General features: G+C 33.7%; 1 protein-coding gene across 3 annotated transcripts in view; it reads right to left on the reverse strand.

Moving 5' to 3' along the window:
- Positions 1-1286: 1286 nt before the first annotated feature.
- The window catches only part of LOC109545722 (inactive dipeptidyl peptidase 10), a 51968-nt gene continuing 37536 nt past the window's right edge, over positions 1287-15718 (reverse strand). For all 3 annotated transcript variants that reach the window (XM_019916570.2, XM_019916569.2, XM_019916568.2), the window contains 8 exons: positions 12310-12539; positions 9145-9319; positions 7780-7965; positions 7621-7721; positions 7057-7216; positions 6772-6973; positions 6356-6561; positions 1287-6301 (listed from right to left, as the gene is read on the reverse strand). In XM_019916570.2, coding sequence (XP_019772129.1) covers positions 6170-6301; positions 6356-6561; positions 6772-6973; positions 7057-7216; positions 7621-7721; positions 7780-7965; positions 9145-9319; positions 12310-12539 — 1392 coding nt within the window. In that variant the 3' untranslated portion in view covers positions 1287-6169. The remainder of the gene's footprint in view (positions 6302-6355; positions 6562-6771; positions 6974-7056; positions 7217-7620; positions 7722-7779; positions 7966-9144; positions 9320-12309; positions 12540-15718) is intronic.

Genomic DNA, 15718 nt, shown 5'->3' on the forward strand with positions numbered 1-15718 from the left:
TATCAAAGTATCATGTTTCAAGGAACAACCAGCGCCTCAGCTCTTTGAAAATTTAAACTTCCCTACCGCTGAAACGGTGCCCAAAATGAACGTCGGCCCTGAAACAGCTTTTTAAGAAAAGTCTGGGGGCTTTTTAAAAGTTTTTAAATTTACGAAAAATATTAATAACGGACCGAGTTACAGGGTAAGGAATGGAAGTTAAGTGCAAGTTTGAGAGTTACTCTTATGCATAACTTTTCGTACTTTTTTGTACAAGTTTGAAATTTTCCAAATCGGCCCGATATTAACCGATTTATACAGATATTGTCTACAAACAAAAATTCCCAAAGAAATTGCGACTTTAAATCCGAAAAGAAGACATTGATTACATTTGTCCTGAAAAATTCCATGATCTATTTTAAAAATGAGTTAATCAAGGTAAAAATTCTAACGGAAAATCGTCTTCTAGACCTACAAAAGTTTTCCAACCGATTGAAATTTTCCGAGTTACGGTTTTTAAAGAAAATTGCCAGGTTTTTAACTAAATTAAAAATTTCCAAGTCGGCCCGCTATCCACAGTTTTGCAAAAAGTTTCTACATACAAAATATCCGTTTTCTGAAAAAAATTGCGACCTTTAATCTACAAAGAAAACATTGATATCAGTTGTCCTGAAAAATCGCCTCTTTGACCTTAAAACTCTTATGACTTTCAAATTTCCCAACGGATTTCAATTTGGCAAAATATCATTTTTAAACAAAATCACTTCCAAACGAATTTTCAAGGATCCAATTCGGGCCAGTATTAAGAGAGTTGGTTATTTATTTATACTGAACGATCTGATACACCATATGTATAGTTATAATCAAAGCATCATATTCATAACATAACATTCGCGTTGGTGTTTGCCATTATCTAAAACATTTATTTTCTTAAATAGTCTATGAAATTATCATTATCACTCCCCTTGATTGATCTGTTGAAAATTAAATTAAAATGATAAAGGCAAACCGATCCAGAGGTCGGCCCAGCAGAAAACACATACAACAAACACGGACTTTGCCTTGATTTGCTACTCAGTATAGAAATAAAAATTGAGTTCATTTTTCAGCACCTAGAGCGTAATTTTTTTAGTAAACCATTTACCGTAATTGGCACCTACAGAACGTTTCTACAAGTTCATTTAATTACTAATAGCGTTCATTTATCCGTCTTTTGGCAAAAAATTGCAAATGTCATATCATCGTAATTTTAAATTTGAACTGAGACTTACATAATAGGAAATTAGAAAATACATTAACACCTTATATTGTAATAATAACAATTTATTGTAAACTTCATTCGTTCATTCCCATATTAAATAGATAACACTAAAATGAAAGAAACATGTAACATTTTTTATTTAACATAGCTGAAACCTTAACAATTATTTTTACGTTTAATTGGTGTTCTGTCTTTTATTATTACTTAACATGGATGATAGATAAGAGGAATATTAATTACACTTGACAGTAAATTACTTTATCGAAACTAAAGTTACCATGCAACGTAATAATTCCTAAGGAATAGTGTACTACTATTGTTTTGTGACCATTGGAATGTTGTATTAAAATTTCCAGAAATTTGTTAAGAAAATGTATTCCATTTGCAAATATTACCACGAACATTTGTAAATCTTGTGCTAAAATCGCTTGTACATATCTCTCTAATAGGCACTTATTTAATGCAAATTGGTTTTCTGCAATCCTCATGAAACACCTTGTATATGCGGGTAAGATAAAACCACAACCGACCATTCGGTACACAAAACAATAGAGCTACATGAAGAGGGTATTAATAAGTATTTGTTACCTGAAATTCACACTTCAAAAATTGAGGAAGACTTGCTCTCATGAAATAACATTATCAAAAAAATTATTTTATATTAAAAGCTAAAATCGCTATTGGATTTTTTTAGATAGGTTGGTAAAAAAGCCCTGCTCGTATAATATAAACTAGTGGCTCACCAAAAACTTTCCTGGTAACTTAAAACTTCGTTAGTTGAATTTCCATAAGACTTACTTTTTATTTTGCAGTCAACCCTTAAAGAGCGAAAATAGTAAAGCAGTCAATGTTAAACATATAGAAAATACCCAATAATATTAATTCACAAATCGAAAAGAACAAATTTATTCGAATGTTTTTGGGAAACTAAGTTGATTGTCCCATTTTCAGTTTTATTATATCTACACTATGTTTTAATGAGTCTTAAGCGAGGGTTAGATCGTAAGCAATTTTGCTTACGAGTTAGTTGCGTCCAAACTTACGTGATCGAACGGCCACACTTTGGTCTCTCCATTTGATAAAAAAAAAACATTTTAACAAAATTAGGCCGCTTTATTTATGAAGTAAATGTATTGGAATTTAATTTATTGTAGAATGCACCACAGTGGGAAGGAACCGTTTGATTATAAAAGTTAATCAGAACTAGCTGATCTTTTTTATGTGATTTACCATCCGCAAATATATAGATACATAATTTGTTAATTTATGAATGAATGAATGTTTATATAAGTGACTAGCAACTACAATTTTCCGGAGATTGGCGCCCAACTGATAAATATTTACTGTTCTCGTCCACATGAGTGAATTTCCATAATGAAGATAGATATATCTTGTAATGTAGTCAAACTTTTTAAGTTAAGCAAACTGAAGAGGAGTGGAGATGCGATTTAATCACTTATTTAATGTTCTTGATAAATAACGGTTGGCGACTGGGGCAAAAGTATAAGTGAGAAAGGATTTCCCTAATTATATAAGATTAAGTATAACAACTTAAATTTAGTCTGAAAATTCACTATCGTTTCAAATCAATTGAAGTCATATTAACAATTTTAGTTTCACCAAATCAAGCACTGCTAAAGTTACCGATGAAAGGAAGTTAGCTATCTTTTAGTGATGCGGTAAAATAGCTATCAGAAAACAGTACCTACTGCTTCTGTACGGTTTTCTCTGCTCTTTCTGGAAATAAGTTTATTAATTTAAACCAGAAGTTTGATAATGACTGGTTAAATATGTTATCGGTTGAAATGTACACTGCATATATCTAACCTGATAACATAGAGACAGTTGCTTGCATACAGTGAGTTCTTATAGGTACGCTAGAAAAGTTTTTGGCTGCCCAATGAAATTGTTTAACAGTTAATTTCAGATTGTCTGTTCTGCGATTATAGCGTAGCTCTCTATAAACATTTCTACAAACATAGTATCAGTACTAGACCATCTATTTTAATTCAAAAATAATATACAAAATAATATAAACACATTTTATGACCACGATAATTATTAGATTCATATAATTTACAAAAAATAGATAGTCAGGAGGATACGATAAGTTGTAATTTTACTTGCCTACGTTAACGGTCACAACCTTTTTTGTCGGTTAATATTTTTATACACCAAGCTCTGAAAGTGGGCAAATAATTTTTCGTTTAATTACGATAGTTTATTTATTATCGAACGATGTTGATACCAAACTAAAGCCAGTCGAACCCTAAAGCCCTCTCCTGCTATATATACTTCATTCCGAAACTCATTCACACAAGACTTCGGGTTGCAATTTTCGACGAATTAGTAGGCAAATTCTGCAAATCGGTCACACAGATTTAACCCAACAAGTTTCTCGCTATAGCTAAGTAAATGGCCATGTTTTTGTTAGGCAAACGAGACTAAGGGGGAGAAAATAGACAGAAGCTGAGCATTAGCTAATAAAGTTTTTGCTCAATAATCTATTAAAAACGTTGCTGCTTAACTAACCAACTGGTATTCTGCATTTCCAATTGTCGTAATTTCTTGCAAGCATACGTTCTAATATTGCTATAAAAAACCGCAAACATCGGTATTTAAACTGCTGATTCGAAAAAAATTTGATTTTAATGAATCTCAGAATTGATTGCAGATTACATGTTTTTGATTTTCAAACAATTTGTTTTTTATAGGAGTAGGCTTTCGCGAGCTTTACTTGACACTGGCGAGTTTGTCAGGCTTTTATGCTGTCATGGGAAAAAAGGTCTTACGTTAAAAACTCTTAAAAACGTTAAAATTACTCGCCCACAATTGAAGAAAGGAAACAAATATTAAGAGCATTCATAATTGACTGTTTCTTTTCTACCTTTAAAATAATAGTTTAACAGATTTCAAAGTTGTAACAATTTTATATGGCATTATATGTACATACATATAATATCATATAGTGTATAGGCAGAAATACAAAGTTTGTACAAAGCATCTAACCACTAATTTATACATTATGAGAAAGAATTATAATAATAATATTTATACGCCATTGCATTTAATATAAATACCTTGTATTTTGTTGATTTATTTTTTGATCTAGTAATACCGGCAGAGACTTAGGGACCATTTGCAAGGAACAAACTTATTGGTGATTCTACAAAATCACATTCTTAAACTTTTCAAACACTATGATGACAAGTCAGATGAGGCTAAAATTTCCAGAATGTTTGCGTTTCTGATCAAATATTGTAAGCATAGAGTCATGAGTTTTCTGAGGTCAAAACCCTTGTGAGTTTCGGTAGCAACGAAATCCAGTTTTACAATTTAAAAACATTTTCATGAGCTGATTTATTTCAAGTTGCTGCCATAGTTCGCGATTTAAGACATTTAAGAACATTTCTATGATGAATATTGCTATCCGATTTTTGCAATTCTAAATTTAAGATTTGTTATAACTGAACTGAGCTTAAAAATATAAATTCCCAACAGTTTTCTACAGCGTTGTAGCTCTCAATTTACATTTGAAGCTAAATAAGTTCAGTTTCTTGACCGATTTCGAATAATTGCAGGATGGTTGATTTTTCTTGGCAATTCGGTCTCGGCAGTGGTGAAGAGAAATAAAAACTTTTTTAGCTACCAAGCTTTCGGAAATTTATTGTCGCCTTCCTCAGTGTGCTAATTGTTTGAACCATAAGAAGGCCGGGAACCCTCCAGAATATTCCATCATTTTTTGTACAGCTTGATGAAATATTTAATCTTTTAATTACATTGTTTGGTCATAATTTCTTTGTCTTGTATTACACAAAACATATATTCTTGATTAACATATTTTTCTGCAGAAATAACGAGACAGACTACACACAAATTAATGATGAGCTGAAGGCACTGTACAACTAATTGTCATCAATTTCAGTGAAATTGAAATGGAAATTAAATTTTAATGGAAAATTAACAATTAATTGTTATTAGAGCAGTAACCGGGCTGTAGCAAAATTGAAATTATGACATGGGACTTTATATTCAATGAACATATAAGTGAAGAGTTTTTAGTGTCCGAAAATTCTAAATGAACGGGTTCTTTTGCGGCTTAAGCGAACAAATATTTTCTTATTTCAAAAATTATTTGCCCGCTTAAGTCGCAAAAAAACCTCATTCATTTGTCTTCAGTGTCGTGTACAGACCTAAAGGGCCGAGCCTGAGCCGCGGCAAATTTCGTTAATGTTTTGTGAAAACAACGACAGAAATTGGATCGTCTGTCGGTGTTTAGAAAAAGTATCAGGAATTCGCCGCGGCTCAGGCTCGGCTCGTTAGGTCTGGTCGCACGATAAGCATAAAGTCGACCAATCTCTGCCAGTTATGTTGGAAACATTTATGTGAACCTGCTTAGGTTAAAAAATATATTCCAATCGGTAGTTTGATAATACAGCACATGTTAAGAATCTAACTATAAAACGCAAAACCTGCCGTAAATTATTTAAAGCAGTCGTAAACAAACCCTGAATCGGTTTTCCTCTAATATTCCTTTAAAGTGAAATTGAAATCGACGCTTATCATGAAACCAATCTGTTTGCCTCCTATGTTCATAAAACCAGCTAGTTGGTGTCTTTCTTCTGTAAATCTTTTCTATGTTAATATTAGATTTCTAAGCCTTGTTCAAGCTTTCCGTTTAAATTTCGTTATAAGAAAGTGAACAATTTTGATATTATTTTTGACGAATTCGATAATAAATGAACCTAGTTTAGTTTGTGATGCTCTAGGATCTTTCCTGAACCATGGTAATAAGTAGAAAATACGTTTTCAAGTATTTTTTGCTGATATAAATCGAATATCCCGAAACATACTTGATAACCAGTTCTTTGTTTGCGCATTCGGTTCAAATTGAGTATGAGGGTAAGGCAGTAGATGGTACAGAAAGTTTCAAGTGTCCTCAGTGGCGGGTAATTCGCGCTCTTCAGTGTCGAGCTTAAGGCACTCTTCGAAGAAGTTCTGCATTGAGCTATACACGTGTTCTAGGACTCCTGATAACTCGTGGCCTTCGTCAGGGTAGCTCTAAAAATTATGCATAAGACCAAGGCAACTTTAACTTGATTTCTAAATTTTTACCTGATATCGAAATAGTACACCATGTTCGGCTAAAGCTCTTGAGAGCAAAACGCTATGCTGATAAGGAGCAGTAAGATCAGCCATTCCGTGAAGGAGAAAAAAAGATTTCCTTGGTATATTTTTAGCTCTCTGAGTTGCGTCAGCCTGAACGTAGCCTTTATAGTTTTCTGTTGGCAGACCCAAAACCTTCTCCGTAAATGCCGAATCTAAAAACATAAATCACAGAACTTTTCACATTTAATATGAGGATGGAAACAGCATATTAATAATGTTTATGTCATGTTTTTAATACGAACTCAACCTGCATTGTTTTTTAAACTAACTTGAAAAGGCAGGCTGCAAAATGGATGAAGGAATATTTACGTCGTACTTAATATTTTTATGAATTTATTTGGGAAGTTTAGTAAGGATCTTACTATAGTATAACCAGTCCGTTATCGGATTAACAGCAATACCACATTTGAAAACCTTTTGCTGGTTTCCCATGCCCAACACCATTGATGTAACATATCCCCCATAGCCCCAGCCCCAAATGCCTATCCTTGTTTTATCTAAATACTTATGATATTTGTGATCCTTGTTCAGTAGGTAGTCGATCGCGGAAATCTGATCTTGAACCTGAAAATGTCGTTATTTTATCACTGGGTTCAGGACGTTTCTTTCCTCGAAATTGATGTGTTTATTTATTTTTATTAATTTACCTCTATTCCACCAAGTTGCCGATACAGTGCCTTATCTGCTCGCCCTCTCGAACCTCTTACATCTAATTTAATATATACAACATCACAGTGGCTGGACATAAATGTCGCCCAATCTACTACAAATTTTTCTGTGACACTTTTGCTACCTGGTCGCCCATTCCTAAATAAAACGCAACTTTAGCAAAATCAAAAGATAGGTACTGATTTTATTCGCTACAATTAGCGATCTTTCCCATATGCTCCAAGTACCCATCAGTAATCTAGTACCACCCAGAATAAATAAAATGGAGCAAATTTTAAATCAATGTAACAATCGGAATGGAAAATTTCAGAAGTTTACTAGTTTAGTTTAGGGACTAAGTAGGACTAATCACCCACAGGAGGAAAAGACCCCATATTATTTGCTACAAACAAATTGATTATTTTTGGCACACTTGAGATCCTCAATGATAAATTAATTCCAGAGTTAATAGGGAACGATTAGCACGATTGTGAATTCTGGTGCGGCCGAAAATAATGTGAAAATTAAAAAATATAAAAATATTATAATAAGATAATCCTCACACTTCAACAACAACGGGATATGCTGCATCTCTCAGTTCTTCTCTCCAGGATGGAGGCAATAACAACTGCACTTCGGCTAAGCTGCCTTGAGGTAGAGGAACCTTAAAATTACAACGCTCTAGAATTATCTTATACTCTCAACTTAGACCAAATGCTCACCTCGAACGATCTTTTTTTAGGCATAGCCAGATCTTGCAATAGAACACCGTGCCCTATTCTGGTATCGTATAATATTTTGAGAAGCTTATGACTAGTTGAATTATGCATTCCGGCCAACGGAAGACCTGGACCTTCGCATTGTAGTACATAGAATGGGGCGCGGTAATTATCACTTTGTGGGCTAATCTGAAACAATCAGGACTTTAATATTTCCTAAAAATATAATTCAACATATTTCATTTCAATTTGAAAAGATTAATTTCAAGAGAGTTACAGTGTTTTCAAAAAAGTATCATTTCGGAAGTTTGAATATTAAAGTTATTGATTATCCTATAATGGCAGGATTAAAACTATATAAACATAATTTGCAGAATATTACACGTGACATCCTACATTTCACACAGAGAAATCTAGCACATCTCATCAAGTTCCAACATTTATTGTCTCCAAAGTTGCAAAAATGTTCAATTATTAAAATTTATCTGATTATTCTGTTAATTGAAATGCCAAAGTTCGGATACTTATTCTTCGATTACTTCAAGATACGTTGAGAAGTGAATAAAATAACGTGATAGGTCTTTTTCGAATGTTTCTCGAAACATCGTATGCTGTACATAGTTTATCAGCGCAGTTAACTCCAACACGAGCAGGAGCTGCCAACATTGTTTTTTAATTAATATTTAGTGCAGTGTTATTGGCAACTTTTTTGTTGGGCCATATGAACTTGATCTCAAGGAAATAGGCAGTATTTACAATTTAGTCAACTAAATTTGGACGAGTTGCTAGAAGATGTTCCACTTTATTTATGGATAAAAAGTGGTTTATGCAAGATGAAGCCCCACGACATTTCTCGGCTGCTGCCTTGCCTCTTAAATGCAACTTTTTCAAATTCCATTGCGGCAACGAATGCAAGTCGCAGTCAACGAAAGCATAGCAACCCAAAATGTCGCTTCAAACACGAAACTCTCTCATACAACGCTGTGTAAAGTGTATTAGTATCCATTGTGGTCACTTTGAACTATTATAAGTCATTATTAGGAATTTAACATCTTTTAGTATTTAAAATACATCGTTGGTTACATTTTAAATTTAGCGTGTTATCTAATCTAAAATCTAGTGTTCGTTGATTCCGTTTACCCCAAGAACGTACCGAAATATCGATAAAAAACAATAATACATAATTTATGTGAGTATGACTGCTCTTGCAGATTCTAAACTGAATGTGATGTTAAACTTACAGGGTGACAAGTTATGGATTTCCAATTCCATAATATAGCTTTATCGTTTGGGTGCGATTTTTTTCAAATTTAATTTAATCCCATTTCCTTCAATTTTGCCTAAGTAACTTAATTTATGTTTACTTACTATTGCATTAAAATGTGTGCAGTTTCCATATAAAAATCGACTACTCCACAAAACGTCACCCAGTTCGCAAGTTATACAATATGACTCTATACGACGAGGATCATCTGTAGTTGGATCTTGCGATACGTATAAGTGTTGTTGACCAGCCTTATGCGGTTCAGTTGCTAAGTACCATCTGAAATATATGAAAACAAATTCTAAATTTGCAGTCACTAACGCGATTTAAAGGGCATCTTTCATATACAAGGTGATTCTAAATCGGCGTTATTCCTGTTAAGGGTTCACTTGGAGAGTACCAGGAAAATATAGACATTTTTTTCCTTAAATTTCTAGATGCTAAATTTTAATCAGTTGAAAATTTCATTTCAACTTTGTTATTAAGCATTATTTTGAAATATTTGAAATGTGTGTCTCATGTTTGATTGGTAGCCTATTGGAATATTTAGGAGGCCGAAAAGCAAAATTACGATCTTTAAAAATTCACAGCTGCAACGATATTGTCTGTCATTGTCAGGTAGTTACAGGTAGATCGAGATTGTCAAGAATAACAAGCATTTGTCAAATTGTGACTCAGCTTAAAGCTTCTTTCGCATACATTCACATGCAGATTACCTGGAATAACTATTGCCTTGATCTTCTGATTTACTTTTTTGTCAATATCTCTAAAAAGATATTTAAGCAAGAAATAAAAACATTACATTTTTTGAAAAGAATTAATTTTTTATTGAACTCTCCTGTACTCCCTAAACACCCCCAGAGAAATGACACCAATTTTGAATTACCCTCTAAGATCATTGCTTTTACTTTATTGATGGATTCAAACCAAACAGCGAATATATTACAAACAGGTCTGTGGAATTGCAGTAAATGTGTTTCACGGATCTCAATTGTTTATTGTAAATATTTAAAATTAACACAAGATAATTGTGCTAACAGCACATATTCATTGCATAAATTGCGTACAATTTGTTTAGTTAGTAGTAGTAGTAGTAGTAGTACAAAGTAGTTTAACATGAACGTTCAAGAAGTTTAATTAGGGTTCTATTTAGTTAAAAGGTTGCAAAAGCTGATTAGAATTAAACAAAACAGAAGAAATCACAATCAGATGTAAAAAAATAAGTGTCAACCCTTACTAGTTAAGGGAGTTACAATTTAGCATCCGCAGGACGTTTGGACTTTTGAACTCACGAATTGAATAATAAAGGTATCATATACCTAAATCTTCTGGTTTTCATAAAAATAGCATAGTTTATGCCACAAAACGCCATAATATACAAGATGTTCTATTTAATAAGGTATATCTAGAAATTGGGGCAGCCTGAAAAAAAATACTTAAAAATTAAATAGTTTAGCCGCAATATTCCGTGTCATATAATCGGAATATAATGTCGATTAACTCTGTATATTTTATAGTATATACAATTTTTATTTGTCAATGAGTCACTGCTAAATTAGAAAACATACTTAAACATTTGCATAGGGGCTATGGTCATTAATCACGTTTTATTAACGGCTGAATTGTAAGTGTCGCATATGCAGATTACGGGGTGTTGACTAGAAATTTGCTCCCGTTATAGACAAATATCGTTCGTTCCTGCACAAATTTACACCTTTTCACAGCAAGAAACCCGTTACCTACATAGGTGATGTTCCTCAGATTCTAACGGCATCGTCAGAGGGACAATTGTACAGCTTATTAAATGCTGAAACTAAATCATAGGAGTGGCTGGTAGCACTGAAAAGGTTCTATCGAAGACCGATTTAATTACACTTGTTTAGAGGCGATCTGCATTTTCCAATACTTAGGTGTGTTTCGCGACTCAACTCTGACGGGTTATTACATTGCTTACTTTCTAGGTACTTTTGATAGATAAGCGTTCTCCGGTGATAGAAAAGAAGTTTTTCAAAAAGTAATAAACTATTATTGTTATTATTGTTAAGATTCAACTAAATTACCAGAATATCCAAAATAGACAAGTTTCTGTGAGTTTCGTTCTCAAAATGAGTCTTGTAAACTGCTTATTGATATCTCAGATGTAACCCAAGGAATATTCTAGTAAGAATAAGTTCTTTCTATTCTAGTAAGAGTAAGTAGGTAGTAATAACCACATTAGAGGAAACGAGAAAAGCTGTAGTAGAATAATGCTTGGAAAGAAGTTATGCTGTGTGTGTGAAACAAATCGAACGGAATTATGGTTTGCAGCTTACGTAATTGCAAACTCTCAAATACAGCAACATCAAAATGCTCTGAATAATAAGCGGGTAGACAAATATGAGTGCATTGATGTTACGTAAATATGGAAGGCTACTTCTACTAAGTTATTTTACTGAGAAATTCACATCTCACAACAGAACAAAAAGTGGAAATAATCGTTTCATATTCAACAGGATCGGGCGCCCTGTAATATTGATAATGCAGTAAAAAAGTAATTTGATGATTATAATTTAAGCTGACTAGCTCCGATTTTCATATAAAGGAACTGTGTGGGTTTAGATAAAGTGGCCTGCATTAATAAGGAAACAGGCAAAACTCATGATATTAACTATATCACAAACATGCATTTAAGTGATGATTTTATATAAGAATCACATTATATCATTCTCTCTCTTAATTTTTTATTAATTGTGAAATAACCGAGGTTTACTTTCTTAACAATTATTTTTTTTACCTGACGCGAGGTGCATTAGCTATACTATCATCTTCGGAGGAAGACTAAAACATTTCTAATGTTCTTCCGAAGTTGGGAGCATATCTATAGAAACCCTTTTCTCAACGGTTCCAAACCTAAAAAAATAGTGGTTTTTCATTATTGTTAACATTTTACAGCGAATTAGGCGCTCTTTTATTACATATACACTTCCGGAAATCGGCGCATTTAATGATCAACAAATGTTATTGATTTTGCACGACGTTATTTCGTCTCTATTGCATCTATACGGGGTGTCATTTTGATAACCTCTCACCCTTAACATCTTTCTAGCAGTTAAAAATATGAATTGAAAATGAAACGAAAACTGATCCAACCATGAGTAATAATCATTATCTCTTCTCTTCTATGGTTTTACCGTACAAGTTAAATATCAAACTTAATGGATAACACATCCAATTAACCATGTTAATCTATACATACTGCATAGAGATGATATTGATAATATATTACTTACATTAAATGACTTGTAGTATCCCACGCTAAAATTTTGCTAACTTCATGAGGTCCATGACTGAGAACGGCTATATGTTGCTGAGTCACCGTAATATGTTTAATGTGTGTGTACGTTTCCCGTCTTCCTTCTTGCACATGGGCCAACATCAAAAAGCTATCACCATCAGGTGAAAAAATTGGATGTTCTTGCACTTCCAGCCATGCTCGCTCTAACGATCGTTCCGTGTGACTCTAAAAATAAAACAACCATTCAAGTGCTAATATGATAAAAATAATTTCCGATTCTGCATTCAATTACTTAAAAAATTAAGTTGGTATAACGCCAAAGAAATTCGATTTATTCGTATATTGCAAACATAATATATTCTTATTATAGACCAATTCTCATTTATTTTTCTTGTAAGTATTCGTCTTTTAAATTTAGACAAAGACGTTAAATATAAAATAAAAAATCGACAGATAGAGAATCACTCAAATTAAGGTAGCAAATCTTAGTTAAATATGTCTAATCAGATTGTTCTACTTTTTATACAGGATTACTCAAATTTAAGACCAAGTCAATTAATCTTAAATTAAAGACATATTTTCCATATCCAATATTCAATTGCTTTTGGATTTCTAACTATTATTGTTAAAACGTTGGCTAACCTCCTCTCATCAGGAATTATGTCATGAGTATTATTAAGTTTTGACTAAAATGTTAAATACAAAAAATGTTTTACTTTTTAAGTAAAAAATCACAGGTTTATCCATTACAAAAACATTGACTTTCTTTTAGTTCAGACTCACTATATTCGTAGAAGAGCTCAACAACTCCATTTAACTCTATTACTCAAATCGGCCAAATCATGCGCGTCAAACAAATTTTAGCAAACAGAATCAGAAGCAATAAATTTTCTGGATTTTAAAGAAGTCGCAAGACCTTAGAAATTGAAGATTAGGGTAGTTTGGACAAGGGCCCAGAAACAATATCCTAATTTCAACAACTTGAAGAATACCCTAATTTCATTCTTATGATCTCCTAAGCGTTCGAGCACTCAGTCCAAGTAATTTGCTACCATGTGCCATTTTCTTTCGCTAATTCGTGCAACGTTGTGCTGAATGTCCACGATTTCTTGATTTTTCTGGGGTTTATGTTGGAGAATAATTTGCCTCCACTCCCGTCGTGTTTTAGTGGAATTCAGATTTATCTAGGGCATTATTGCTTTAAATAAAATAAGGAATTACTGATCAAAAATTATTTTTTCCGATCACCTTCGCACCACTCTTTTTGCATCACAATTCTCTTTACACCCCTATTTGAAATGGTCCTGTATATGCTGTTGCTACTCGCTAGGTTATTCGGCCTTCCGACTTCCCCATTTCAGAATAAATCAGTCAAATTTCATTTTTTTGATGATGATTCAATTGGACCAAAGGGTCTTCTATTTTGCCTTGCTGCTGCCATTTTCTTCAATTTGATACGAGAAGACTTGCCCGAATGAGATTTTAATTGGCTAGCCGCTCTTTGATATCATCAATTCGGCAAAAAATGGATTCAAACATGAAAACTAATTGCACGACTACCACGCACTCCCGACCTGACTCTCCTCGACTTTTTGCTATGTGGTCGTATAGAGAATCTTGTTCCATTCTATACCTTATCCGTCTTAAAGGTGATTATTATTGATGCTGGGTCAAATAGTAAGAATTTTTATAACGAGCAGATTGTTGTCGCGACAAGTGTGCGACTCGATCCAGTTTTTCGACACGCGACCTGTTGCGACCCCACACGCAATACTGTGATGAGAACGTGTATATAAGGACTCCCTTCAGCAATTTTCAGGAAAACTGTTATTCCGTCTTCGACGGACATTGACCGACTGCTTCATATTTATAAGCTCTTATAACTTTTTTGTACTCCGGGCCATTATGTAAAATAATTAATGAAATCTTTACGAATTAATTGTTTTACTTATCCTGCGGACATCAACATCAACACGAACTACCAGCAGTTGCCGGTACCAATTCGTTCTCACCTTGCGCCACTGCCTTGCTTTGATGCACAAATTTAATTGTCAAAAAAATCTTCTAACTAATACACAGGTATCTTGACTACCAAATCCGTTGCTTCATTTGGAACATGCATCCACAGCATATGATTTTAAGCGTATACTTATTTACGGACTAAATCCGTCGTCAGCAAAGGTCTCCACATATATCTGAACGTTTTTGCCATTGCGTTTCGAGAGTAAGAAGATCGCATCACCGATCGACTGCATCATTTTTACATTTTTCCATACCCACATTCGGGTAAAACGCGTGGTTGGTACAGGTCCTGATGTATTTGAAGGTATTCTGCAATTCCGTTTCCGGAAATCCGCAACTTATCGTTTACATTATATAAGCAATGGCTCTTATAAAACCCTCTGAGCTTCTCATTATTACTTCTTAGACTGGAAGTTACAACTTAAGAACGGAAATGCGCAATCTCGAACCTAAAGCTGCTGCCTACCTTGGTCGATACTTTTTCTACCGAAATCAGTTAAAATCATTGATATAAGTGTTTATGACTTAGGATTTAAATTTCACGTGAAACAAGGTACAGTTGTCAGTGATAGAGTTTTTACTGCGAACTGTATAAAGAACCAACACAAAATGATAACCGAGCCTTGTGAGAGGTAATGAACTACGGTTCTGAAGAAATTCCGGACGTAACAACACAGGCCCTGCAATAAGCAGAGGTAATAAATAAGGTAACAAAACTATTTGAATCCTAAGGTTTGGAAAATGTTTGAAAAAAGCTTATCGGTTAATCAACTCTCTAACTTGATAAACCTTTCCTCTGCCCACATATTACTGTCTGGACCGAAATCATATCTATATGGTAACAGGTAGAGGAAACCCAACAAACGGAAACAACTGCTTGGTGAAGACGCCGACGAAAGGTCTCCTCACAATTTATTCCAAAGCACGAGAAGTGGAAAAAGTAGCTGATTTCTTCAGATTTCAGTGGCAATGGAGTAGGCTTGGGTACTCAGTGAATTTTTAGGAGTTGGCGCAATGTTGCGCAAATGGCGCAGTAACTCAATTCCGTTGCTGATAAAATGTTGATGACCTTTATTTAGTTGTTTTTAGATTATTGGTGATAAAATACTGACGATCTTAAGGTATTTTCTGCGAAAAATTTAAAAATTAATTTTATTAAAATACTCGCTTCCTTCGACGCTTTGTAAAAAGTTTTGAAAGTCTCTTGCAGCTTCGAATTTGGTCCCAAAATTGTAGCAATTTTTTTTCATCAAAAAACGAACAAAATAAGCGAAAGTTTATAATGAATCATTAGAAAGGCTCGTAACCCCCATCCTACTGATGACTGTAGAATTTGTTAAAAAATCTGTGGTTGTTCAGTTTTGACTGAATATTTTTCTTCT

Source organism: Dendroctonus ponderosae, unplaced genomic scaffold (assembly GCF_020466585.1).
Source record: "Dendroctonus ponderosae isolate FM_Combo_2020 unplaced genomic scaffold, Dpon_F_20191213v2 Dpon_F_20191213_3, whole genome shotgun sequence".
NCBI lineage: Eukaryota > Metazoa > Arthropoda > Insecta > Coleoptera > Curculionidae > Dendroctonus > Dendroctonus ponderosae.